Below are 27656 nucleotides of genomic sequence, written 5' to 3'. Positions count from 1 at the left end.
CATTTTTACAAATCCACGCTGTTTAAACACGTGCTGAATGTGGCTTGGCATTGTCTTGCTGAAATAAGCAGGGGCGTCCATGAAAAAAATGGCGCTTAGATGGCAGCATATGTTGTTCCAAAAACTGTATGTACCTTTCTGTCAGGCTTGGACTACGATTGTGTGCGCTCCTTCGACGCAGAGGGATTACAGGACGAGCCAGGCGTGAATTAAGGTACATGATGTTTTATTAGGGATTCTAAATACAAAAATAAACAAACTAAGGGCGCTCACAAGGAGGTATCAAACTTGGCTACAAAATATAAACAGGAAACAAAAACACTTGCTCGATTGGCATGAATGAACTAAGAACAGAAACAGCACGATGGCATGACTATAAACAACTAAAACAAAACACTTACTGTGACAACAAAACCAGGAGGCAAAAATAGCTAGGTGCGTGGCAGGTGATCATGGGCATGGAGAATGAAAGTTGGTGTGAAGATCCCAGGACGAAGACAAGAAAAAGAGTGACTTAAATAGCTGTGATGATTAGTGAAAACAGGTGAAGCTGAGAACAGGGACGTGACAGGTGAAAACTAATGAGGTTGGCATGGAAACAAACAAAACCAGGAAGTGCAAAACGTGACTGATTGTCCAAAATCAAAAACAACATGACAAAACAAAACATGATCCATAGGTGTGACACTTTCAGCATTAATGGTGCCTTCACAGATGTGTAAGTTATTCATGCCTTGGGCACTAATGCTCCCCCATACCATCACAGATGCTGGATTCTGAACTTTGCGTCGATAACAGTCTGGATGGTTCGCTTCCTCTTTGGTCCGGATGACACAATGTTGAATATTTCCAAAAACAATTTGAAATGCGGACTCATCACACCACAGTTAGTCCATCTTAGATGTTCTCAGGCCCAGAGAAGCCGGCGACGTTTCTGGATGTTGTTGATAAATGTTTTTCGCTTTGCATAGTAGAGCTTTAACTTGCACTTACAGATGTAGCGACAAACTGTATTTAGTGACAGTGGTTTTCTGAAGTGTTCCTGAGCCCATGTGGTGATATCCTTTAGAGATTGATGTCGGTTTTTGATACAGTGCCGTCTGAGGGTCATTCAATGTTGGTTTCCGGCCATGCCGCTTACGTGGAGTGATTTCTCCAGATTGTCTGAACCTTTTGATCATATTATGGACTGTAAATGTTGAAATCCCTAAATTTCTTGCAATTGCACTTTAAGAAACATTGTTCTTAAACTGTTTGACTATTTGCTCACGCAGTTGTGGACAAAGGGGTGTACCTCGCCACATCCTTTCTTGTGAAAGACTGAGCAGTTTTTGGGAAGCTGTTTTTATACCCAATCATGGCACCCACCTGTTCCCAATTAGCCTGCACACCTGTGGGATGTTCCAAATAAGTGTTTGATTAGCATTTCTCAACTTTATCAGTATTTATTGCCACCTTTCCCAACTTCTTTGTCACATATTGCTGGCATCAAATTCTAAAGTTAATGATTATTGGCAAAAAAAAAAAATGTATATTAGATTCAACATCAAATATGTTGTCTTTATAGCATATTCAACTGAATTTAGTTTATATTTACATCTAACAGAATTTCCCAACCCATATGGAAACGGGGTTTGTATATACATATATATATATATATATTTAGATTGCTGCTGGGGAAAAAAAAAGTTTTGAACATAACTGCATAAACAAAATTGAGGGGGTGGCGATGTACGTGAGGAACATAATACTGTGTCTATTTGAGGAGGAATTGGATGTTGCACACATGGTTTGTGGCAGAACGTCTAGTAGAAGGACGCTCAATATTTACAGGAATACAGTAATTGTAGAAGCTGAAAAAATTTGATAATGAGCGACATGGTTCAACTCAGCTGACTGTGTCCGTGTGCAGGTTTGTGTGTTTTTAATGTTACCTTGCCCAGTGGCAGGTTGTTGTTGGCTCTGAGGCTGACTGCCCACGGAGCTTCTGGCATACAGAGACAGTATGGAATCTTTGGATAACAGTTTCTTCTCCTCTGCCTTTGTGGTGGTACAGGTGGAGGTAGAGGAAGAAGATGAAGAGGTGGAGGGATCTGAGAGTTGAGGCACAGCACTGGAACCTGACTGTTGGGGTGAAGAGAAATATAGTATTTTTCTCCAGAAAAGTACATGCCATATGCACACTTTCAACACCGTTAGAAAAACGTTTGTTTCAAATTATTCAAAAATCAAACTAAATATTTTATTTCACGACACCGAGGGAACTGTAATTTCTAAGAAATGTAAAATATTTTTACAATTTTTCATTTGATAGTCAATGGTTTTAATATTTCTTAACATTATTGCACAATATGCATGAGTAAACGCAGAGTAATAAAACATTCCGAAAATAAAAGACCCTTCAAACACTGTACTTTGATGACAAATGAGATTATGATCCTTTTTGAGGTGTTTTTAACCGTCACAAAAATTTACAAACAAGTTAGCCACTGTGTAATCATTAAAACATGTAAAACTATGTTATACTGAAAACTTCTAGCAGTGGGACCATCAGGGGATGGGTGGCAACAAGGACTAGCAGATGACAATACAACCTTGACTTCACCATTTCTTTGTTGTCAAGAGTGTCACTGTTTTTGTATGAATATGACCCAGTGTGGGTAAAATGAGCAACTAAAAAAAAAGATAATCTCATACTGTACTGCTTTGGATGACTACTATGGCTCAGACACAACTCAATGTCCACCATTTGTTTCACCTGACATATTGTGCTGAAGTTGGAAATGTCTGAGTTTAAACGTAAACAAAAAAGCCAGAACACAAACCTGAATTTTAGTTCAAATATTTGTTTGTTTCCCACATAATCAGGCCAATATTAACACACCTGTCCACAGTGTTCATATTTGAATGTAGATATCCACAATAAAGTGATGAAGGAATATATGTTTAAGGAAACAAAATACTTGATATGTAAATATGCAAACCTGAGTTTTACCTCAATCCAAATTATTCAGCATACCAAGGGTCTGAACTACTAGAGGTTTGCATGTATTTAAACGCGTGCAAACTTGAAAGAACATGCAAAGCTGATCTACTACACGTCCCACTGGGTCATCATTGTCACCGACGTCCCACTGGATGTGAGTTTTCCTTGCCCTTATGTGGGCCTACCGAGGATGTCGTAGTGGTTTGTGTTGTGGTTTTTGCAGCCCTTTGAGACACTAGTGATTTAGAGCTATAAAGGTAAACATTGATTGATTGATACTAATCCATTTAGCGTGTGTGTCTTCATGACTATGCAGAACATATGCTGATTAACAGAACACCCACAGTACTAGAAGGACAAGATGCAAATATAATCATTTAGCGCTCACAATGTGATTTACCAAGACTGATGCTATTTTGTATATATATTTAGTACACCTAAAAAAAAAAGGATGTACAAACAATTACACACAATTGGTTTTGAGAAATGAAGCGATAATTTTATGTCTGTGTACATACAAAAATACACGCACACACACGCATACATACATACATATATATATATATATATATATATATATATATATATATATATATATATATATACACACACACATATATATATATATATATATATATATATATATATATATACAGACAGACATGTATATACTTTATATACATATACATATATATATATATATATATATATATATATATATATACATATTACTGACTCAATGTTGTCAACAAAAGTAACACAATTAATAAGTTAAACATATGCCTTTACTAAACGGACAGTCACCGTTTGCAGGATATCCTGCAAGAAGATGTCGTCCATATCACCACAGCTGATGTGTCGTACTTTGAAGATTCTGAATACTGTGACGTTTGCTTTTAATCACTTATTGCTGTAACGACGGGGTCGCATTTTACTGTGCTGATCGTTCTCCCAAGATGCAGCAGGAATTCCAGAAGCAAGATGTAGGTGAGACACTGATTTATTTTTAATGAAACATGCAAAAATACAAAAAGACAGAAAAGCGTGCCGATAGCTATGGCGAAGATTAGCACAGTAAAAGTAATCAAATTTCGTAGAAGTACTTAACGTAACGTGTTGCATGGAAGCAAATAGTAGACGTCGTCACTGTAGTGTTGTGCAAAAAAAACAAAAAAAAAATGAGGGTGGCAAAAACGGAAATAAGTAGCTCTCTGATTCGTGCCCGGCAGCAGGTGAGCATCCCGGACACTAATCAGAGGCAGGTGAAACTAGTCAGCACCCCCGGTAACCAAAACACACAAACTCAAGGGTGCTTAAAACAGTACTGAGGGAGTCAAAACTAAACAAAACATGATCCGGGCAACATATCATGACAATAACTTGTCTATTAACTGTTATGTAACCTCGTACATTACAGTTGTGTATTTTGCCAGCAAGCTGCTGAGTGTGATGACATACAGTAGCGGGAAACAAGTGGCGTCCCATTGTTTAGTGAAGGTGTCTTCAACTCTTTCCAGGCCAAAGACTGAATGATAGAGAGATAAAGAAGAGACCCCCTCATTTATATTGTGGAGAGGGGCGTGTTCCGCGCGTCCCCTGCGGGTGGGGTGTGTGCAGGGGCCGGCCATGAAGCAGCCAACAGGTGAGTGGATACCTCAGCTGGAACGAGTGATCTAAGCACCTGTTCCCTTTATTAGCTGCGCTGGAGACCATGAAAGGGAGAGGCATGAGGACGCAGGAGGACGCAGGACCGACGCACAGACAGCTGAAAAGCTGGACAGACGGACAATTGTGTAAAGTAAAAGATGTACTAAAGACTGTGTCAAAACCTGAGAAGCTGAACAGACGGACAATTGTGTAAAGTAAAATATGCATTAAATACTGTGTCAAACCTGTATCCTGAGCTGTGTGATACTGTGGTCAGAAGAAGCCGGGCGAGACGCGGGAAACATCCACATATATATATTGTGTTAAATTGTGATTGTGTTTTAAATTAAACTGGTCTTAATGGTGAACAATACCAGATATCTAAATAATACAGCATAGTGGCGTTAATAACTGCTAACTGATAACTAGCTCCATAATCTGTAACTGGCAATTAGAGCGCTAACTTTCAACAACAATTTAATCATTTATTTATGTTTTTTATCTCACACCTGCAAGGTACATAGAGTAGGGTGGTCATCTCACTGTCATTTCTAAACTAAATGACACACGTTGGCGCAATGTTCTTGTGTATTTGAAGGCCCTTGAATTTGTGAAAGTTACGAGGAAAATACGGGGTTTCTCTTACATTTAATGTTGTGCACCACCAATGCAAAATACAAGCTGCCACAAATTAAAAATGTGTTTTTTTTAAACATGAAAACTAATTTAAGTAAAAATATAGTATGAATAGAAATCATGTTTAGAGTATTTACACATATTTAGTTTAAAACACCTCTTATATATCTTATATAAACGTGCATCTGAAATGCCTGTAATCATAAGCGCTATAGCTGGTCGCCCACCTGATTGACCTTGGAACTAAGAAGGCACTCAACAAAAGTAAGGAGAGAAGAAAATGTGAGTGAGAAGGATTTTTCATCTATATACAAACTCCGTTTCCATATGAGTTAGGAAATTGTGTTGGATGTAAATATAAACTGAATACAATGATTTGCAAATCCTTTTCAACCCATATTTAATTGAATGCACTACAAAGACAAGATATTTGATGTTCAAACTCATAAACTTGATTTTTTTTGCAAATAATAATTAACTTAGAATTTCATGGCTGCATCATGTGCCAAAGTAGTTGGGAAAGGGCATGTTCACCACTGTGTTACATCACCTTTTCTTTTAACAACACTCAATAAACGTTTGGGAACTGAGGAAACTAGTTGTTGAAGCTTTGAAAGTGGAATTCTTTCCCATTCTTGTTTTATGTAGAGCTTCAGTCGTTCAACAGTCCGGGGACTCTGTGTCGTATTTTACGCTTCATAATGCGCCACACATTTTCGATGGGAGACAGGTCTGGACTGCAGGCAGGCCAGGAAAGTACCCACACTCTTTTTTTATGAAGCCACGCTGTTGTAACACTTGTCTTGCTGAAATAAGCGGGGGCGTCCATGATAACGTTGCTTGGATGACAACATATGTGGCTACAAAACCTGTATGGACCTTTCAGCATTAGTGGTGCCTTCACAGATGTGTGAGTTACCCATTCCCTGGGCACTAATGCACCCCATCACAGATGCTGGCTTTTGAACTTTGCGCCTACAGTATAACAATCCGAATGGTTATTTTCCTCTTTGTTCTGGAAGACACCATGTCCTCTGTTTCCAAATATAATTTGAAATGTGGACTTGTCAGACCACAGAACACTTTTCCACTTTGCATCAGTCCATCTTAGATGAGTTCAGGCCCAGCCAAGCCGGCGGCAATTCAGGATATTGTTGATAAATGGGTTTGGCTTTGAATAGTCGAGTTTTAACTTGCACTTACAGATGTAGCGACCAACTGTAGTTACTGACAGTGGTTTTATGAAGTGTTCCCGAGCCCATGTGGTGATATCCTTTACACACTGATGTCGGTTTTTGATGCAGTACCGCCTAAGGGATCAAAAGTCTGTAATATCATCGCTTACTTGCAGTGATTTCTCCAGATTCTCTGAACTTTTTGATGATTTTACGGACCGTATATGGTGAAATCCTTAAATTACTTACAACAGCTCGTTGAGAAATGTTGTTCTAAAACTGTTTGACGATTTGTTTACAAAGTGGTGACCCTCACCCCATCCTTGTTTGTGAATTACTTAGCATTTCATGGAAGCTGCTTTTATACCCAATCATGGCACCCACCTGTTCCCAATTAGCCTGCACACCTGTGGGATGTTCCAAATAAGTGTTTGATGAGCATTCCTCAACTTTAGCAGTATTAATTGCCACCTTTCCCAACTGCTTTGTCACGTGTCGCTGGCATCAAATTCTAAAGTTAATGATTATTTACCAGTTTGAACATGAAATATGTTGTCTTTGTAGCATATTCAACTGAATATGTGTTGAAAATGATTTGCAAATCATTGTATTCTGTTTATATTTACATCTAACACAATTTCCCAACTCATATGGAAACGTGTTTGTACTTACATATATTTTTTACTAGCCTGCAAATAAGCTGGTCCATTATAGGTTTGCATTAAAAGAGCGGCATCATAGCCAACATTAATCCTTTATAAATGTTTTGAGTTTTTTTTTAGTTTTTTCCAAACTGGATCATTATTTCTAATGTGATTCAGACATGAATGTGCACGTCATCTGGATATTGATGTGGTTTCCTTTGTGTGCTTGGTTGTACCGTGACTTCATTGTGGAGAATGTCAATAAACTACCTAAAAAAATGTCTACATCTGTAATTCGAAGGACTGTTTACATATAGCGTAGCCCCTGTTACATTTTATGAAAAGCAGCCAAACTTTAAAAATACAGCAAAATGATATAAGCCAAAATATATGTGAATACTAATAGCTAAAAATATCTAAATGTTTAAATAAAAAAATGTAAATTAAAAAAATTTAAAGGGCTGGACTCTTCCACTCTGGCGTTGCACGCTGTGAGAGGCGAGGAGGTGGGGTGGTCAAAGTCTGTACGTTGGACACTAACCCCGTAGATGAGGGCGTAGGTTCCCTCCGCCTTCAGGTGCGAGGAAGGGTCCCGACTGTTGTTTGTGCTTATGCACCAAACAGCAGCTCAATATACCCGCCCTTTATAGATTCCTCGAGGAAGTACTGGAGAGTGCTCTCATGGGTGATTCCCTTGTTCTGCTGGGGGTTTCAACGCTCATAGTGGATACAACGGTGAAACCTGGAGAGGCGTGATCGGGAAGAATGGTCGCACAGCTCTGAACCCGAGTGGTGTTTTGTTATTGGACATTTGTGCCGCCACAGAGTGTCCATAAAAACACATGGGTGGCCATATGTGCATTTGGCATCAGGACACCCTAGGCCAGTGGTCCCCAACCAAGACTTTTTTTTTTTTAAATTAATTTTTTATTTATTTATTAAATCAACATAAAAAACACAAGCTACACTTACAATTAGTGCACCATCCCAAAAAATAACTCCCTTTTTCATGACAAAAAAAATAAATACAATAAAATAAATAAACCTCCCCACTGACCACTGCCCTAGCCACAGTTTCATGAGCTACTTTGTAGTTGTGTCATCTGATTTGCAGTCTCATGTTTTGGAGAGGGGTGGAGCTTTCTAACGATCATCACCTTGTGGTGAGTTGGCTGCGATGGTGGGGAGGATGCTGGTCAGAGCTGGCAGGACCAAAGGCATTGCGAGGGTTTTCTGGGAACGTCTAGCAGACTCTCCTGTCAAAGAGAGTTTCAATTGCCACCTTCAGAAGAACTTTGAACATGTCACGAGAGAGGCGCTGGTGGACCATGTTCCTTACTTTTATTGTCAAGGTGGCCGATTGCAGCAGTGGCCGCAAGGCGGTTGGTGCCTGTCGTGGCGGTAATCCCAGAACCCGTTGGCGGACACCAGCGGTGAGGGAGGCTGTCAAGGTGAAGAAGGAGTCCTACTCCTTTTTTTGTGGCTCATGGGACATCGGAGGCAGCGGACAGGTACCGACAGACCAAGTGGTGTGTCGTTTCAGCGTTTGTGGAGGCAAAAACTCGGACATGGGAGGAGTTCAGCGAAACCATGGAAAACGACTTCCAGACAACTTCGAAGCAGGTTCTGAACCTCCAACCGCCACCTCAGGAGGGGGAAGCAGCGTACTGTCAATATTGTGTATGGTGAGGATAGTGTGCCGCTGACCTCGACTCGGGGCGTTCTGGATCGGTGGAGGAAATACTTTGAAGACCTCTTCAATCCCACCTACACGTCTTCCTATAAGGAAACAATGTCTGAGGAATCTGTGGGGGGCTGTCCTATTTCTGGGGCTGAGGTTGCCGAGGTAGTTAAAAAGCTCCTTGTGCATGAGATCCGCCCAGAGTTCCTTAAGGCTCTGGATGCTGTAGGGCTGTCTTGGTTGACAAGACTCTACAAAATTGTGTGGACATTGGGGGCGGTACTGGGTGGTGGTTCCTTTCTTTAGGAAGGGAAACCGGAGGTCGTGTTCCAACTATCATGGTTAGGTAAGGTCTAGTTAGTTGTACTGGAGAAGAGGCTACACCGGATAGTCGTGGTTTTGGGCCTGGTCGTGGAACTGTGGACCAGCTCTATCCTCTCGGTAGGGTCCTAGAGAGTGCATGGGGGTTTGCCCCACCAGTCTACATGTACCTTGTGCACTTGGAGAAGGTATTCGACCATTTCCCTCAAGAAGTCCTGTGGGAAGTGCTCAAAGAGACTTTGGGGTATCGAACAGCTTTGATTGTGGCGACCCGCTCCCTGAATGATCGGCGTCAGAGCTTAGCCAGAATGGCCGGCAGTAAGTCGGACCCGTTTTTAGTGACGGTTGCCACCCGGACTCCTCCCTGGGGAGGTGTATAGGGCACGTCCGACCGGTAGGAGGCCAAGGGGAAGACCCAGGACACGTTGGGAAGACTATGTCTACTGGATGGCCAGGGAACACCTCGGAATCCTCCAGCAGGAGCTGGACGAAATGGCTGGGGAGAGGAAAGTCTGGGCTTCTTGGCTTAAGTTGCTGCCCCCGTGACCCCACCTCGAATAAGCGGAAGAAGATGGATGGATGGATGGATTCCTCTTCTCTCGTTTACTATGTCTTATTGACCAGAGTTGTACATTTAATTTTCCTTTCTGCTGGCAAATATTTGTTTAATAAAATAATAAAACAAATATATTTTATAACTATTAATGACATTTGCAGACCAAATGTAGCATTTTTTAAATTTATTTCAGCAGATGGTGAATTACCATTATGAAATACCAACACAGTATCAGTGCTGTTTCAATACAGCTATTCAGAGTGCCATACACTCACTGAGGCATCGGTTACACTACTACTTCACCGTAATCGATAGCGAACGGTTTCTCATCATGTATTAATCATGAAATAGGGTCATGCATGTATTTTCAATCCAACACAAACTGTATAACATTTAACGTCTTGTTTTTTCATGAATTTGATGTCTCTTTTCGTTAAAATAAACTAACAATTAAAATTATGGACTTGTGAAAAATCTGCAAGATTTCAAATGAATATTTCTCTGATTGCTAAGAAAGTCCCAGATGTGAGCTACTGTATTTATCAAAACATTGAAGGCATGTCTATGTTCAACAACACAAAGATAAAGTTCAGAGGTTTTAAAGGGGAACTGCACTTATTTGGGGTAATTTTGTCTATCATTGACAATCCATACGTAAGACAAGAACACGTTTTTCTTTTTTATGCATTCTAAATAGTAAAATAATATGATCAAAAGGTCGCTTATGTGATTGGACACAAGTAGGGGATTTTATTTTTTGTTTGTTTCATTGCCATGCAAGTTTTATACTGTTTTATTGCTGTGGATTTTAAATTGCATGTTTTTATATTGTAGGATTTGATTATAGTTTTAATTGCATGTTTTTAATATATTAGAATTTGATTGTATTTTGATTGCACGTTTTTACATTTTAGAAGTTGATTGTATTTGTAATTGCATGTTTTTACTCCTTGTGGACTTTGCTGGTATTTTAAGACATTGCCCCTTTTAGCTGGTTGCCCCTAACAACCAAAGTGCCCAATCAAACGGCACGGGAAATTGGATGCACCTGAGGAGCACTAGGACTGCACGTTTAAAAGGAGCAACAAGAGAAGGAGTGAGACAAGCAGGGGCGAGAGAGGAGGAAGGATTGACAGAGGGAAACGACAGGCTTTGACGACAGGAGAGAGAAGACGGCAGGATTCGGCAGGTTCTGGCCGGAACGGAGAGGAACCAACAGGCTTTGCCAAGGGCGACCGAGTGAACGCACGTAGGCTGGAAAGGAACCCCCGGACCACGCAGTAGACCCCGCACGCTACCGGAACGAACCTCAAGACGTCCACAACAGGCAGGGGCAGAGGAAACTCTGTCGCCCAAGTAAGTGCCGTACTGTTGTGGATCTGTGGGGACACCCAACTGCCTTTGGCTGTGGGAATGCGGGCTTGTGCGTCGTACGCTGGCTGTGTGGTTCTGTGGACCGGGGGGCGATTTGGACCCAGAGACCTGCGGAGACCTGCGGAGACCCCCGGAGCGACCAGGAGGCGGAGCGGGACGGGTACTTCCACGTGGGATCCGCGAGCGACCGGAGACTGGCGAGGAGACTGGGCGTGCCCCAACATTTGGACGTGGAACTACAGCAAAGGCAGGGGGAACCCTGCCTTGTGTGTAAGTGTGACGTCAGCCCGGATAGCGTCTCCGTGTTTTTTGTTGATTTTATCTCCGTGGCCTGCCTCCCTTTTTAATTTTTGTGCAGGAGGATGCCGTGGAAGGGGGCGGAGCCAAGATACCCACACGCCTGTTTGCCCCTCGCCCATCATATTTGTACCATCTGGTATTTTAGTATCAACAATGTGACTGTTTTTTTATTGTATCTTAATAAATTGTGAACCGGTTAATCATCTTTCCTTATTTTGGACAGCTGCTCTCACTACATTGGGTTCTTAATATTTATATTAACATTTTTTATTGTTTTTAAGCAACCACTGTATTAGATTTTAATATTTTTACCACTCGGGACCATTACACTTATAATAGCGCCTGTAGGAGTCGCTCTATTCTGACAAAAAAAACCCTTAAAAACATCCAAACACCGACATTAAGGTTTTTTATAGCGTTCTGTGTCACATTAATTTAAAAAACACATAACGTTTGCTTTTTTCCAATGTCACAAGTTATTACTCACTGCAGATTTCATGAGAGTCAACAAACATAGTAAAACATCACTTACTGTGCAAGGTCTGCTGTCGTTAGAATGCAGACTGCTGGGATGTTCCTATATTGACATTTAGATGGAGAATGTCTCATAATCCTCATGAGGAACTTTGTGGGGTTTGAGGTGGACCCAGCGTCTTTTCGTGCCGTCCTTACCAGTTTCGAGTCCAAAAACGGTGTAATACCTACACAGACTTCTTCTGTGCAGGTGAGATGCATGATTTATCATCTAGAATACATTTACAGGGACCAGGGAAGCGAGGAAGCAGCAGACCACTCAATGATGTTAACATAAGCACACATGAAAGTGATCACGGCGCCGCTATAAATAGTTTGTCTGCCTTAGCGCTTAGCACAACAATATCACTAATACTTGGTTAGTATTTAAGTCACAAAATATAAATGGAGTATTGTTGGCGGCTAGTTATCTATCAAATTTTATGGGCGAAATAGAGGAGCTCCCATTGGCTCCGCTGTAAGTGGACTTTTATTTATGTTTATTCAATATTTAGAACGCAAAAGAAAAAAAAAATCCATCCATCGTGATGTCTTTCATAATGATAATGAATGATGGGAAAAACTCAAATAAAAGTGCCTTACTCCTTTAAGTATGCTTGTGTGTAAGTGGGTGACCCAAAAAGTAAAAGCAGGGGCGACTTCATGGCCATAAAAGCTGTAAGAAATAGTGTCCTCTGAAACGCACACACACAAAAAGCTTTAAATGTGTGTTGTGCTTAACTACTTAGCAGGCAGTGCTGCACTCCTGTCTCATTCAGCTGACTCTTTGACTGGAGAAGGGGAGGGTAGCGGAAAAGCAATACCTGGAGGGAGTAAGGTAAAAGAGAAAACAGAAAGCAGAACTTAAGAAAAGGATGGGTGATGGAAGAGGCACCATAAAAAATAGGAGAGGGCAAAAGAAGGACATAAGGCAAGAAAGGAGAAGGATGAGGAGTGACAAGTGTGATAATAGTGAGGGCAATGTGGGAAAATAAAGCTCAAGAGGATGAACAAGGCTGGAGAAAAATGGACAAGAAGAAAGTGTTTGACCAGAGCATATTAAACGATGAATAGGTCAGTATTTTGTTTAGAGACGTAACGGTGCGGCAGGGGAGAGTGCTTGTGCCTGAGTACAATTCCCGGGCCTGGGCTCTTTCTGTGTGGAGTTTGCATGTTCCACTGTGACTGTGTGGGTTCTCTCCCGGCACTACTCCCACCTCCTAAGACATGCACCTGGGGATAGGCTGAATGGCAACACTAAACTGGCTAATGTAAGTGTGAATGGTTGTCTGTCCAGGGTGTATCCTGCCTTCCGCCCGAGTGTACCTGACATAGACTCCAACCCCTCGTGACCCTGAGAGGGACAAGCAGTAGAAAATAGATGGATGGATCTCTTGGGAGGCGATTTTATAATAAACTAAATTGTCTTCACTCGATAAGCATGATGTCACACTTAAACAAAAGTACTTGATTTGCTCCAAAGCTAACCATGGACATCAGACTTCAAAATCCTCCGTGGCAGACAAACATTAAGCTTCGTTCTTTCCTGGAAAGAATATTGCAAGAATAAAGGCCGTGACTCAGCCATCTGGCTCTGAGGTTCTGTGATAAAGCCATCATTGGGTCTGGCAAGGATGATGAACACGTTTAGCAGTAAAATAAATTGCTTTGAGGATTGAAAAGTTTAATTAAGTTTGCATTAAGATGTGGCAACTAGTTTTCTGGCATGCAAAGCTTGGATTAGGATGGTTCATTAGGACTTTGGTGGAGGGAAGATAAATGTTAAAACATGCCTTTTAGCTAGAGCACAGGTCCCAAACTTTTTGACTGGAATAATAGAATTTGGTCTGTCTATCTATATGTATACATACATACATACGTATATACATACATACATATAGATATATATATATATATATATATACGTATGCATATACATACTGTATATACATATACATATACATATATACAATTAATAAATATATATATACATACAGTACATATATGTATATATATGAATATACATACATACAGGTATATATATTCATACATACATACGTATGTATGTATGTATGTATGAATATATATATATGTATATATATATATGGCAGAGGGGTTAGTGCGTCTGCCTCACAATACGAAGGTCCTGCAGTCCTGGGTTCAAATCCAGGCTCGGGATCTTTCTGTGTGGAGTTTGCATGTTCTCCCCGTGAATGCGTGGGTTCCCTCCGGGTACTCCGGCTTCCTCCCACTTCCAAAGACATGCACCTGGGGATAGGTTGTTGGCAACACTACATGGTCCCTAGTGTGTGAATGTGAGTGTGAATGTTGTCTGTCTATCTGTGTTGGCCCTGCGATGAGGTGGCGACTTGTCCAGGGTGTACCCTGCCTTCCGCCCAATTGTAGCTGAGATAGGCGCCAGCGCCCCCCGCGACCCCGAAAGGGAATAAGCGGTAGAAAATGGATGGATGGATGGATATATATATATATATAGATATATATATATGCATATATACAAACCCTGTTTCCATATGAGTTGAGACATTGCGTTAGATGTAAATACAAACCGAACACAATGATTTGCAAATCCTTTTCAACCCATATTCAATTGAATGCACTACAAAGACAAGATATTTGATGTTCAATCTCAAACTTTATTTTTTTTTTTTTGCAAATAATAATTAACTTAGAATTCCAGGGCTGCAACACATGCCAAAGTAGTTGGGAAAGGGCATTTTCACCACTGTGTTACATCACCTTTTCTTTTACCAACACTCAAGAAACGTTTGGGAACTGAGGAAACTAATTGTTGAAGCTTTGAAAGTGGAATTATTTCCCATTCTTGTTTTATGTAGAGTTTCAGTCGTTCAACAGTCCGGGGTCTCCGCTGTCGTATTTTACGCTTAATAATGTGCCACCCATTTTTGATGGGAGACAGGTCTGGACTGCAGGCAGGCCAGTCTACTACCCGCATTCTTTTACTACGAAGCCACGCTGTTGTAACACGTAGCTTGGCATTTTCTTGCTGAAATAGGCAGGGGCGTCCATGATAACGTTGCTTGGATGACAACATATGTTTCTCAAAAACCTGTATGTACCTTTCAGCATTAATGGTGCCTTCACAGATGAGTAAGTTACCCATGCCTTGGCCAATAATACACCCACATACCATCACACATGCTGGCTTTTCATCTTTGCGCTTAGAACAATCCGGATGGTTATTTTCCTCTTTGATCGACACAACGTCCAGAGTTTCCCCCAAAAAATTGAAAGGTGGACTCGTCAGACCACAGAACACTTTTCCACTTTGCATCAGTCCATCTTAGATGAGCTTAGGCCCAGCAAAGCTGGTGGTGTTTCTGGGTGTTGTTGATAAATGGCTTTCGCTTTGCATAGTAGAGCTTTAACTTGCACTTACTTAGTGACAGTGGTTTTCTGAAGTGTTCCTGAGCCCATCTGGTGATACCCTTTAGAGAATGATGTCGGTTTTTGATACAGTGTCGTCTGAGGGATCGAAGGTTAAGGTCATTCATAGTTGGTTTCCGGCCATGCTGCTTACGTGGAGTGATTTCTCCAGATTCTCTGAACCATTTGATGATATTATGGACCGTAGATGTTGAAATTCCTAAATTTCTTGCAATTGCACTTTGAGAAACGTTGTTCTTAATCAGTTTGACTATTTGCTCACGCAGTTGTGGACAAAGGGGTGTACCTCGCCGAATCCTTTCTTGTGAAAGACTGAGCATTTTTTGGGGAGCTGTTTTTATACCCAATCATGGCACCCACCTGTTCCCAATTAGCCTGCACACCTGTGGGATGTTCCAAATAATTGTTTGATGAGCATTCCTCAACTTTGTCAGTATTTATTGCCAACTTTCCCAACTTCTTTGTCAAGTGTTGCTGGCATTTAATTCTAAAGTCAATCATTATTTGCAAACCAAAAAAAAGTTTTTATCAGTTTGAACATCAAATATGTTGTCTTTGTAGCATATTCAACTGAATATGGGTTGAAAAGGATTTGCAAATCATTGTATTCTGTTTATATTTACATCTAACACAATTTCCCAACTCATATGGAATGGGGTTTGTACATACATACATACATACATACATACATACATACATATACAATAATATATATAGCTATACAGTGTACATATATATGTATATATATGCATATATATATAAAAATAAAGTATACATGCATATCAGTTAATGCTCATAGCCCGGAAGGGCTGCGACCTCGAGGAGCTCCTGCTAAATATGGAACATTTGGCAGAAATACCGGACAATTCTACAAACTTTATGGCTGGCTCACATCGTGGTCACTCCGTGATCACGTACGACCGCCAGACACTTCTGGATGTGGACATATCGGGCCGTTTTGGACTGATAGACGCGTGTTTGCTAGACCTGCTAACTAGCACGGGAATACTTCGACGGCTACATCCAGCGGCCTGTGAAGCAGGGGAGTATAGTAGCAACGGGGGCCGTCTACGGAGCAGACGCCAGCGGTGTGATCGGAAACGCGGATGCCGAGCGGGGCTAAAAACAAAGCAGAAGGCTTTGGAATAAAACAAACAACATGTTTACTTGACCCACTTCCTGGGAAACTGATCACGGAGCTCTTTGTATTATTAGGTCCATCAGTGCTAAATATTATAAACTTATCACTTTCCTCGGGCACTGTTCCCCTAGCATTCAAAAAAGCGGTTATTCGTCCTCTTCTTAAAAGACCTAACCTCGATCCTGACCTCATGGTAAACTACCGACCAGTGTCTCACCTTCCCTTTATTTCAAAAATCCTCGAAAAAAAATGTCGCGGAGCAGTTAAATGAACACTTAACGTCTAACAATCTATGTGAAACCTTTCAATCCGGTTTCAGGGCACATCACTCCACGGAGACAGCCCTCGCAAAAATGACTAATGATCTATTGCTAACGATGGATTCTGATGCGTCATCTATGTTGCTGCTCCTCGATCTTAGTGCTGCTTTCGATACCGTCGATCATAATATTTTATTAGAACGTATCAAAACACGAATTGGTATGTCAGACTTAGCCCTGTCTTGGTTTAACTCTTATCTTACTGATAGGATGCAGTGCGTCTCCCATAACAATGTGACCTCGGACTACGTTAAGGTAACGTGTGGAGTCCCCCAGGGTTCGGTCCTTGGCCCTGCACTCTTTAGCATGTACATGCTGCCGCTAGGTGACATCATACGCAAATACGGTGTTAGCTTTCACTGTTATGCTGATGACACCCAACTCTACGTGCCCCTAAAGCTGACCAACACGCCGGATTGTAGTCAGCTGGAGGCGTGTCTAAATGAAATTAAACAATGAATGTCCGCTAACTTTTTGCAACTCAACGCCAAAAAAACGGAAATGCTGATTATCGGTCCTGCTAGACACCCACCTCTATTTAATGATACAACTCTAACATTTGACAACCAAACAATTTAACAAGGCGACACGGTAAAGAATCTGGGTGTTATCTTTGACCCAACTCTCTCCTTTGAGTCACAAATTAAAAGCGTTACTAAAACGGCCTTCTTTCATCTCCGTAATATCGCTAAAATTCGCTCCATTCTGTCCACTAAAGACGCTGAGATCATTATCCATGCGTTTGTTACGTCTTTTCTCGACTACTGTAACGTATTATTTTCGGGTCTCCCCATGTCTAGCATTAAAAGATTACAGTTGGTACAAAATGCGGCTGCTAGACTTTTGACAAGAACAAGAAAGTTTGATCACATTACGCCTATACTGGCTCACCTGCACTGGCTTCCTGTGCACTTAAGATGTGACTTTAAGGTTTTACTACTTACGTATAAAATACTACACGGTCTGGCTCCATCCTATCTTGCTGATTGTATTGTACCATATGTCCCGGCAAGAAATCTGCGTTCAAAGGACTCCGGCTTATTAGTGATTCCCAAAGCCCAAAAAAAGTCTGTGGGCTATAGAGCGTTTTTATTTCGGGCTCCAGTACTCTGGAATGCCCTCCCGGTAAAAGTTCGAGATGCCACCTCAGTAAAAGCATTTAAGTCTCACCTTAAAACTCATTTGTATACTCTAGCCTTTAAATAGACTCCCTTTTTAGACCAGTTGATCTGCCGTTTCTTTTCTTTTTCTCCTATGTCCCACTCTCCCTTGTGGAGGGGGTCCGGTCCGATCCGGTGGCCATGTACTGCTTGCCTGTGTATCGGCTGGAGACATCTCTGCGCTGCTGATCCGCCTCCGCTTGGGATGTTTTCCTGCTGGCTCCGCTGTGAACGGGACTCTCGCTGCTGTGTTGGATCCGCTTTGGACTGGACTCTTGCGACTGTGTTGGATCCATTATGGATTGAACTTTCACAGTATCATGTTAGACCCGCTCGACATCCATTGCTTTCCTCCTCTCCAAGGTTCTCATAGTCATCATTGTCACCGACGTCCCACTGGGTGTGAGTTTTCCTTTACCTTATGTGGGCCTACCGAGGATGTCGTAGTGGTTTGTGCAGCCCTTTGAGACACTAGTGATTTAGGGCTATATAAATAAACATTGATTGATTGATTTATATATATATATATATATATATATATATATATACATATATATATATATATATATATATATATATATATATGATAAACAAATAAATGGGTTGTACGCTTTTCTACCTTCAAGGTACTCAAAGCACTTTGAAGTACTTCCACATTTACCCATTCACACACACATATTCACACACTGATGGAGGGAGCTGCCATGCAAGGCGCTAACCAGCACCCATCAGGAGCAAGGGTGAAGTGTCTTGCTCAGGACACAACGGACGTGACGAGGTCGGTACTAGGTGGGGACTGAACCAGGGACCCTCGGCTTGCGCACGGCCACTCTTCCACTGCGCCACGCCGTCCCTATATATATATATATATATAAAAAAAAAATATATATATATATATATATATGTATATATATATATATATATATATACACATTTACAGAGAATGTAAAGTAAAAATCTGCCTCCAATAAAGTCTTTGTGGATTATTATGACCTAAGATTCAATGCTTTACAAAGATGATAAAGCTCTGTGTATGGTGTAAAAATGAGAAGTTGAAGTGGCATCACACGATGAAGCATCAGTTTGTGTGCAAATGTCATGATTTTTACTCAAGTAAATGTAAAAAAATTAATTTCGATTATACAGAAAATACATTCATAACAGTTTAAAGGACAAATATTGATATCTATTTAATGGTTTTACTATTTATTTATACATCATAACAACTGAGGCTCCGCCTTGCATGCCTCGCATGACTGCACTTCCCTGATGTACATAATTATATAAAAAATAATAGGAATTAAATAGAGTAGCATTAACATATAACATATTATCATTCTAAAATAATTGGTATTTGGATGTCTGCCCATGTCCTAATTGTGATACATGTACAATTGGTCACAATTGTCCAGTCATATATAACTTTACACACATAATCCCAATATTTAAAACAACATATGTGCTTTATCGGCACAGCACTAAATTCCTTAGTGCTTTAATCAAACTGTAAAAAAAATTTAACTCAGCTGGTTTGAATCAGTCTATCGACCCTGCAAGAGAAAGGACGTTACATTTGAGTTACATGCCCCTTTTGTCTTTCAGTGACATTGACATCAACACTATACAACTTCAACACATCCGCATAGCATGTGATATGTTACGAGGCTCCTAGCAGCACATTGTGAGATAGAAAAGCCCCACAACAAGGCTCCATTCTGTTTGTCCAATGCTTAACGCTGTGTGGTGAATTACCATTTCTCACGGCTTTTTTCTCACTTTTACAAACACACACGGACAAGCGCGCGCACACCCACACACACGCATACACACATTTTCCATCACTGCTTGAACCCATACACTCCCCTCTGATGGACCATCTGTGTCTTTAAATCTGTAGTGGGACAGGTGTGTTTATGTTCACATAATTCTGCTTAAGTATATAGAACTAAAGAAACCCTAAATAAGAAAGTAAGTGACGCATGAAAGAACAAGAAGGTAGGGAAAAAGTCACCACTTCATTACATTTTGTCTTCCTCATTCCTCCACTTCTTCTCTCAACAAGTCTTATAACTGCATGCCCTTTTTTTTTTTTTTTACAAACCCCTCTCACATCCTAGGTCCTCTACTTTTCGTCATCTCTTTTTTAAATAGGGCATCTCAATAACAGGCCAAAATAAAGGCCAATGTACCAAGTCACAAAAATACTGAACAATCCTGAATGTCATCTATTTGTATGTTCAAAGACCTCGACGTTTGCTTTGTTCTGATCCAGGTTTTGTTATTGTTCTTCTGTTACTCTACTTCCAGAAAAATTCCTACACTTTATATACAAACCCCATTTCCATATGAGTTCGGAAATTGTGTTGGATGTAAATATAAACAGAATACAATGATTTGTAAATCATTTTCAAACCATTTTTACTTGAATATGCCACAAAGACAAGATATTTGATGTTCAAACTCATAAACTTAATTTTGTTTTGCAAATAATAATTAACTTAGAATTTCATGGCTGCAACACGTGCCAAATTAGTAAGGGCATGTTCACCACTGTGTTGAATCAACTTTTCTTTTAACAACACACAATAAACGTTTGGGAACTGAGGAGACCAATTTTTGAAGCTTTTCAGATGGAATTCTTTCCCATTCTTGCTTGATGTACATCTTAAGTTGTTCAACAGTCCGGGATCTCTGTTGTCGTATTTTAGGCTTCAAAATGTTCAATGGGAGACAGGTCTGGACTACAGGCAGGCCAGTCTAGTAACCGCACTTTTTTACTATGAAGCCACGCTGTTGTAAGATGTGGTGTGGCATTGTCTTGCTGAAACAAGCAGGGGCGTCCATGATAACGTTTCTTGGACGGCAACATATGTTGTTCCAAAACCTGTATGTACCTTTCAGCATTAATGATGCCTTCACAGATGCGTAAATTACCCATGCCTTGGGCACTAATGCACGCCCATACCATCACAGATGCTGGCTTTTGAACTTTGCGCCTATAACAATCCGGATGGTTCTTTTCCTCTTTCTTTTTGAGGTCACAAACAGCCAACGCTCACTGCCAGATGAGCTGAATGATTTCTACGCCTGTTTCGAGGTCCTCAACATCAACCAACAGAGAGAGGTTCTGACCACAGAGCGCACGCAGGACCCACCACTCACTGTGACAACAGCAGAGGTATGTACAGTTCTTAGGAGAACAAACCCACGGAAGGCAGCCGGTCCAGACAACATCCCTGGCCAGGCCCTCAGGGTGTGTTCATCAGAGCTGGCTGACGTACTTGCTGATATATACAACTTGTCATTAGCACAAGCTGTTGTGCCCACCTGCTTCAAAACCACCACCATCGCACCCCTGCCAAATAAAAACACTGTGACCTGTCTGAATGACTATCGCCCTGTTGCACTCACCCCAATAGTGATGAAGTGCTTCGAGAGGATAGTCATGTCACACATCAAGAAGACCATCCCAGACACACTGGACCCTCTACAGTTTGCCTACCGGCAGAACCGGTCCACTGAGGATGCAGTCAACACCGTCATCCACACCAGCCTCACCCACCTAGAGGGCAAGGACACCTATGCCAGGCTATTATTCATCGACTACAGCTCTGCTTTTAACACGGTCATCCCACAAAAACTCACTGCTAAACTCCTCACTGTTGGTCTAACACCAACTCTCTGTGACTGGGTCCTGAACTTTCCCACAAACCGGCCCCTGTCAGTCAGAATCGGCAACCAGACATCAAGCACAAATGTTCTAAGCATAGGGACCCCCCAAGGCTGCGTGCTGAGCCCCCTACTGTACACCCTCTTCACACACGACTGTGGCCTCCCAGAACAACACCAGTATCATCAAGTTTGCGGATGACACTACGGTCGTTGAGCTGATCCCCGGGTGAGCTGAGGCAGCGTACAGAAGGGAGGTAGCGGAACTGGTGGCCTGGTGTCAGGATAATAATCTCTCCTTGAACACAGAAAAAGACCAAGGAGATTATTATTGACCCACACAGAAGGAGTGCACAGTACACACCTCTGTACATAGGGGGGCAAAGGTGGACAGGGTGAAAACCTTTAAATTCCTCGGGACCCACATCAACGAGGACCTTACCTGGGATCACAACACTCAACAAACAATAAAGAAAGCCCAGCAGCGACTGTACTTCCTAAGAAGGCTGAGAAACTTTGGCATGCCACCCAAAATTCTCAGCAACTTCTATAGAAGTACGGTTGAGAGTGTCCTTACCTGCTCAATCACGGTCTGGTATGGAAACTGCACTGCTAAGGACAGTAAGGTACTCCACCGAGTGATTAAAACTCCTCAGTACATACCAGGAGCAGCCTTCCCCTCACTACAGGACATGTACTCTACCAGGGCCACCAGGAGAGCACACAACATCATAAAGGACAGTACACACCCCCAGCACAGTCTCTTCAGCCTCCTACCATCAGGCAGACGTTACAGGAGCCTGAAATCCAGGACTACGAGACTGACAAATAGTTTCTACCCACAGGCCATCAGGCTTGTGAGTGTTAACTTGTGAATGCTAGCCTCCCCCCCTCCCGCCCCTGTTTTTACTTTTGTCTTTTTTAACAAAAGACAGCTACCTTGACCACCCCCGAACTGTGAACCATCACTGTAGACACTTCAACAAAATATGAATTTAAGTTCATAAACTGTGAAAAGAAATGCAACAATGCAATATTCAGTGTTGACAGCTAGATTCTTTTTGTGGAAATGTTCCATAAAAATTGATGTTAAAGATTTCTTTTTTTGTGAAGAAATGTTTAAAATTAAGTTCATGAATCCAGATCGATCTCTATTACAATCCCCAAAGAGGGCACTTTAAGTTGATGATTACTTCTATGTGTAGAAATCTTTATTTATAATTGATTCACTTCTTCATTTTTCAACAATTTTCTTGTTATTTTTATATCTTTTTTTCAAACAGTTCAAGAAAGACCACTACGAATGAGCAATATTTTGCACTTTTATACAATTTAATAAATCAGAAACTGATGACATAATGCTGTATTTTACTTCTTTATCTCTTTTTTTCAACCAAAAATGCTTTGCTCTGATTAGGGGGTACTTGAATTAAAAAAATGTTAACAGGGGGTACATCACTGAAAAAAGGTTGAGAACCGCTGGCCTAGACTTCCAGATTGGACAAAGTACAACTAAAGCAACTTGTACTTTTCGGGGACATGCAATGATGTCTTTTCGAGCTGCATTTGAGGTATGTAAAGTCTTCTACTCTTACAAGTGATTCGGAATCAACGATGATGAGAGGCACATTTTTTTGTACTTTTTATGAACTGTGTCTTGGCTGTCTTGATGATCAAGCCAGTTTTCTTAGCAAAGCGTTAATTGTCTCTAATAATCAGAAGTATGTTGGTGGGACTTTGGAGACTGCAGATTGTAGTGTGTCATATCAACTGTTTTTGTCCTCATTATCTGCTTCGGCATAACTTTTTTCTACCCCCAAACTGTAATATTTGTGAATATGTATTTGTTTGTTTATGTGTCTGTACAAACGATTCTATAAGTTGCTGGCACTGTCAACTCCATGTCACCTAGCTGAAGCTTGTGTATTGTTCCCCCAGGCATCTTATCATGCCCGTCCCACTATATATGAACTACTGATCTAATTATTACAAAACTTGAAGGGATATCCATATCACACATATGCAGGCATGTTTTAGCACAATCGTAAGGGGGCACCGCACATGCAATTTACACTCATGTGAAAAAAAACCCAACCCTGATCACAAAACACACATCTTACAACATGATAAATCCAGTGGCGGGCCGTGCGTTTCCCACGTAGAACATTGCTTGAGAAATACGATACATTAACACACATTTATGCACTACTGTGCATTAAAATCTCATCAACAGTGTACAAAACGGGTTATTTTCTGGCGCATTAAAAAATCAATAAACCCACATTAGCATTTTAAACATATCTTATGTGGTACTCTCAAAATCAAAATGGAAAAAAACATATTAAACTGTGTTGGCCCTGCGATGAGGTTACAACATGTCCATGGTGTACTCCGCCTTCCGCCCAAATGTAGCTGAGATAGGCTCCAGCGCCCCCCGCAACCCCAAAGGGAATAAGCGGTAGAATATATTAAACGTTAAAAAAAAGAAAATCAAATATTTGAAATCCGAATTTCTAGCACCCATTCGATGCCATATAAGCCAGTGGTACCACCTGATTTGAGTGGAAATTAAGGCCATTTCCCCATTTCATCGCAGCCATCGTCTCACAAGTTGTAGTTCCTCTTTAAATATCCTTTTTGAAAATAGCCTTGCAAATAAATGTGTTGTCTTGCAGACAAGGCGTGTCGGTTGAGTTCCTAGATTTTACTCCACAGCGTGCACGTCAATAACATCAAGCTGCCAGCCTGTCTACAATCAACAACCTAAATGGGCTACAGCATGCTCTTCACTACTGTGGCATGCTGGGTAATGGAGTTCTTATGTTACCTAGCTCATTACATCACAATATATATCTGCCACTTAATCAACATTTTTTTCTCCTTCTTTGTGGGTCAACACTTACTGCTTCCTGCTAAATTGAAACTTGGGAACGGATACTCACTTTGGAATGACAAGTGAGTATCCAATCGCAGTCTCGTTAACATCAGGCTACCTAGAGAGGCTACTGTCAACAAATTGGGATCTCAATGGCTATTGCAACTGTCTATCAACTCTATGTGTTCTCAAATTCATCCGCTAACGATCCCGATGAGCATCCAATCGCAGGACGCGTAAATACCACGAACGTGAGGCCTTACTGACGACAACATGTGATCAGATTGGCTATCGCAACTGTCTATCAACTGTTTATGTCCATTTGCTTATAGTGCACGGATGCCTGCATTGTTGATTCTGAAGTTGTCTGGCATATTTGGGACAGCATGGCAACATACGCTAGTTGAATACTGATTGGATAAAAACTCCTATAAACTAAAAACAACAGCCCTGGAAGGAGCAAAATTTGACATGAAGAGAAAATAAATGGGTTGTACTTGTATAGCGCTTTTCTACCTTCAAGGTACTCAAAGCGCTTTGACACTACTTCCACATTTACCCATTCACACACACAATCACAAAATGAATACTTTTAGGTATTTAGGGAAATTAATTAAAAAATACTCTTATCTATAATTATGATCATGATTTCTGGTTATGGTAACGTTATGTTTGGTTATGTTAGGCCAGCAGAGAAGGCCTTGCTGGCACTGATGGCCACCATTGGATTAATCTGTGTAATGCACCTCCTGGTACCCCAGCACCTCCAAAACCCTCAAATCTAGACTCCAAACATAACCACAACACCAGGGGCAGCTCCACAAACCACGTTAAACCCAGATTTCGATCTAACAAAGGTCTTAACTCATTCTCTTTCTATGCCACATCAATTTGGAATGCACTCCCAACAGGTATAAAAGTAAGTGCATCTCTATATTCCTTCAAAACCGCTCTAAAACAACACCTCCAGGCAACATCAACACTTTACTAATACCCTCCTCCATTCACATCCCATCTCCCTGGATTATAAACAACTCAAATGTACTTCTAATGTATATACTTGTTCTTATGCTATCTGAACTCACTATGTTCTCTGCTGGCTGTACATATCCTACTAAATAAGACCTATACTGTTTCAAAGTCCACATTTCTCTGTTGATGCAATTGTTGATGACTGAAGTTCTGATATCAACCAAAGCTCCTCATCCCACCCCCCGGATTGTAAATAATGTAAATAATTCAATGTACGTACTATGATGATTAACTTGTGTGATGACTGTATTATGTTGATAGTATATATTTGTACCATGAATTGATTAACGTGGACCCCGACTTAAACAAGTTGAAAAACTTATTCGGTTGTTACCATTTAGTGGTCAATTGTACGGAATATGTACTGAACTGTGCAATCTACTAATAAAAGTATCAATCAATCAATCAATCAATGTAAGCTTCACACGAGAACCTTTTTAAAACAAAAAAAAATGCTCATCCATCTCTGTTGCAGCTGTGACCTTTAGGCAATGGGAATTTTTGTGCAAATACAAATACTTGAATCTAATACCTGATATACCTTTAATAACTCACGTACAGTGTTGCCACCTATAAGTGGAGGCAGTGGCGAGCCGTGCATTTCACACCTAGGCCTTCAGTGATGTCCTACCTAGTCCGACTTGAATAAATATCCCTCATAATACCATAATTTATGTCATCAAATAACCACGGCTGGAGAAATATTATACAGAAACAGAGTTGCGCACTAATGGGAAATGAATCACCTTAATAGTGTACAACACAAGCAATTTTTTAACACATTTAAAAATCAATAAACCTGCATCAGCAATTAAAAAATGTGGTATTGTCAAATTGTAAATAATTGTAAAAACATAGTGCTTCACGGTGGTAGTGGGGTTAGTGCGTCTGCCTCACAATACGAAGGTCCTGCAGTCCTGGGTTCAATCCCAGGCTCGGGATCTTTCTGTGTGGAGTTTGCATGTTCTCCCCGTGAATGCGTGGGTTCCCTCCGGGTACTCTGGCTTTCTCCCACTTCCAAAAGACATGCACATGGGGATAGGTTGATTAGCAACGCTAAATTTGGCCCTAGTGTGTGAATGTGAGTGTGAATGTTGTCTGTCTATCAGTGTTGGCCCTGCGATGAGGTGGCGACTTGTCCAGGGTGTACCCCACCTTCCGCCCGATTGTAGCTGAGATAGGCGCCAGCAACCCCAAAAGGGAATAAGCGGTAGAAAATGGATGGATGGATGTAAAAACATATTAAACATGAAGAAATAAAAAAATGTAATATTTGAACTCACACACATTTGCAGAACAACCCATTTGAAGCCGTAAGCCAGGGGTTGTTTCGATTGGAAACCATCTTGACCGACTGGGACAGGTTAGCTAACTTGGGATATCACGGTATGAAATTTTCTTATCACAGTTAAAGTTAAGTTAAAGTACAAATGATTTTCACATACACACTAAGTGCGGTGAAATTTGTCCTCTGCATTTGACTCATTCCCTTGTTCACCCCCTGGGAGATGAGGGGAGCAGTGGGCAGCAGCGGTGCCGTGCCCGGGAATCATTTTTGGTGATTTAACCCCCAATTCCAACCCTTGATGCTGAGTGCCAAGCAGGGAGATAATGGGTCCCAATTTATAGTCTTTGGTATGACTCGGCCGGGGTTTGAACTCCGGGGTTTTATGTAGAACTCCCAACCTACCGATCTCAGGGCAGACACTCTAACCACTAGGCCACTGCGTAGTTATTGTGACTTACAAAATTATTGTGGTTATCATTACAATCGCAGTATTTTTAAATGGGCTCAAAATGTTCAAAAAGTACTTACACTGAAATCTTTTAACTAGGTTGTATTTAAAAAACAAATAACATTGAAAATTAAACACTTTGTAGAACAAACATTATTGTGGATAACTGTTACATGTACCTCAAGTAAAAAATTAAATGTGCAAAACCTAAACCCCCCCACTAAAGAGTAATATGGCAGAGACTAAATAACACAAATACATGTAAATACATGTAAAACATGTGCAAGATGGCACATGATGGCCATAATATGTAAATGCAATTGTTGTCCTCGTATACAACAACAGTGTTGATACATGGGAGATCTACTCGTACACATGTCAGAGAACACCTCTCAAATATTTGAAAGTCTGGCAATGAAATATGACAGCGCTGCGGTTAGGTCTTTAGCCATTTTAGCTACACC

The 27656-nt window shown here is 41.0% G+C and overlaps 1 protein-coding gene across 2 annotated transcripts in view; it reads right to left on the bottom strand.

Annotated features, from left to right (window-relative positions):
- The window catches only part of smap1 (small ArfGAP 1), a 281586-nt gene that overhangs the window by 31079 nt on the left and 222851 nt on the right, over positions 1–27656 (bottom strand). For both annotated transcript variants that reach the window (XM_061910969.1, XM_061910968.1), the window contains one exon: positions 1935–2124. In XM_061910969.1, the coding sequence (XP_061766953.1) occupies positions 1935–2124 (190 nt within the window). The remainder of the gene's footprint in view (positions 1–1934; positions 2125–27656) is intronic.

The sequence above is a fragment of the Nerophis ophidion genome, linkage group LG09 (genome assembly GCF_033978795.1).
Source record: "Nerophis ophidion isolate RoL-2023_Sa linkage group LG09, RoL_Noph_v1.0, whole genome shotgun sequence".
Classification (NCBI taxonomy): Eukaryota; Metazoa; Chordata; class Actinopteri; order Syngnathiformes; family Syngnathidae; genus Nerophis; species Nerophis ophidion.
Note: the sequence above shows the minus strand (reverse complement) of the source record. Positions and strands in the feature narration are given on the sequence as shown.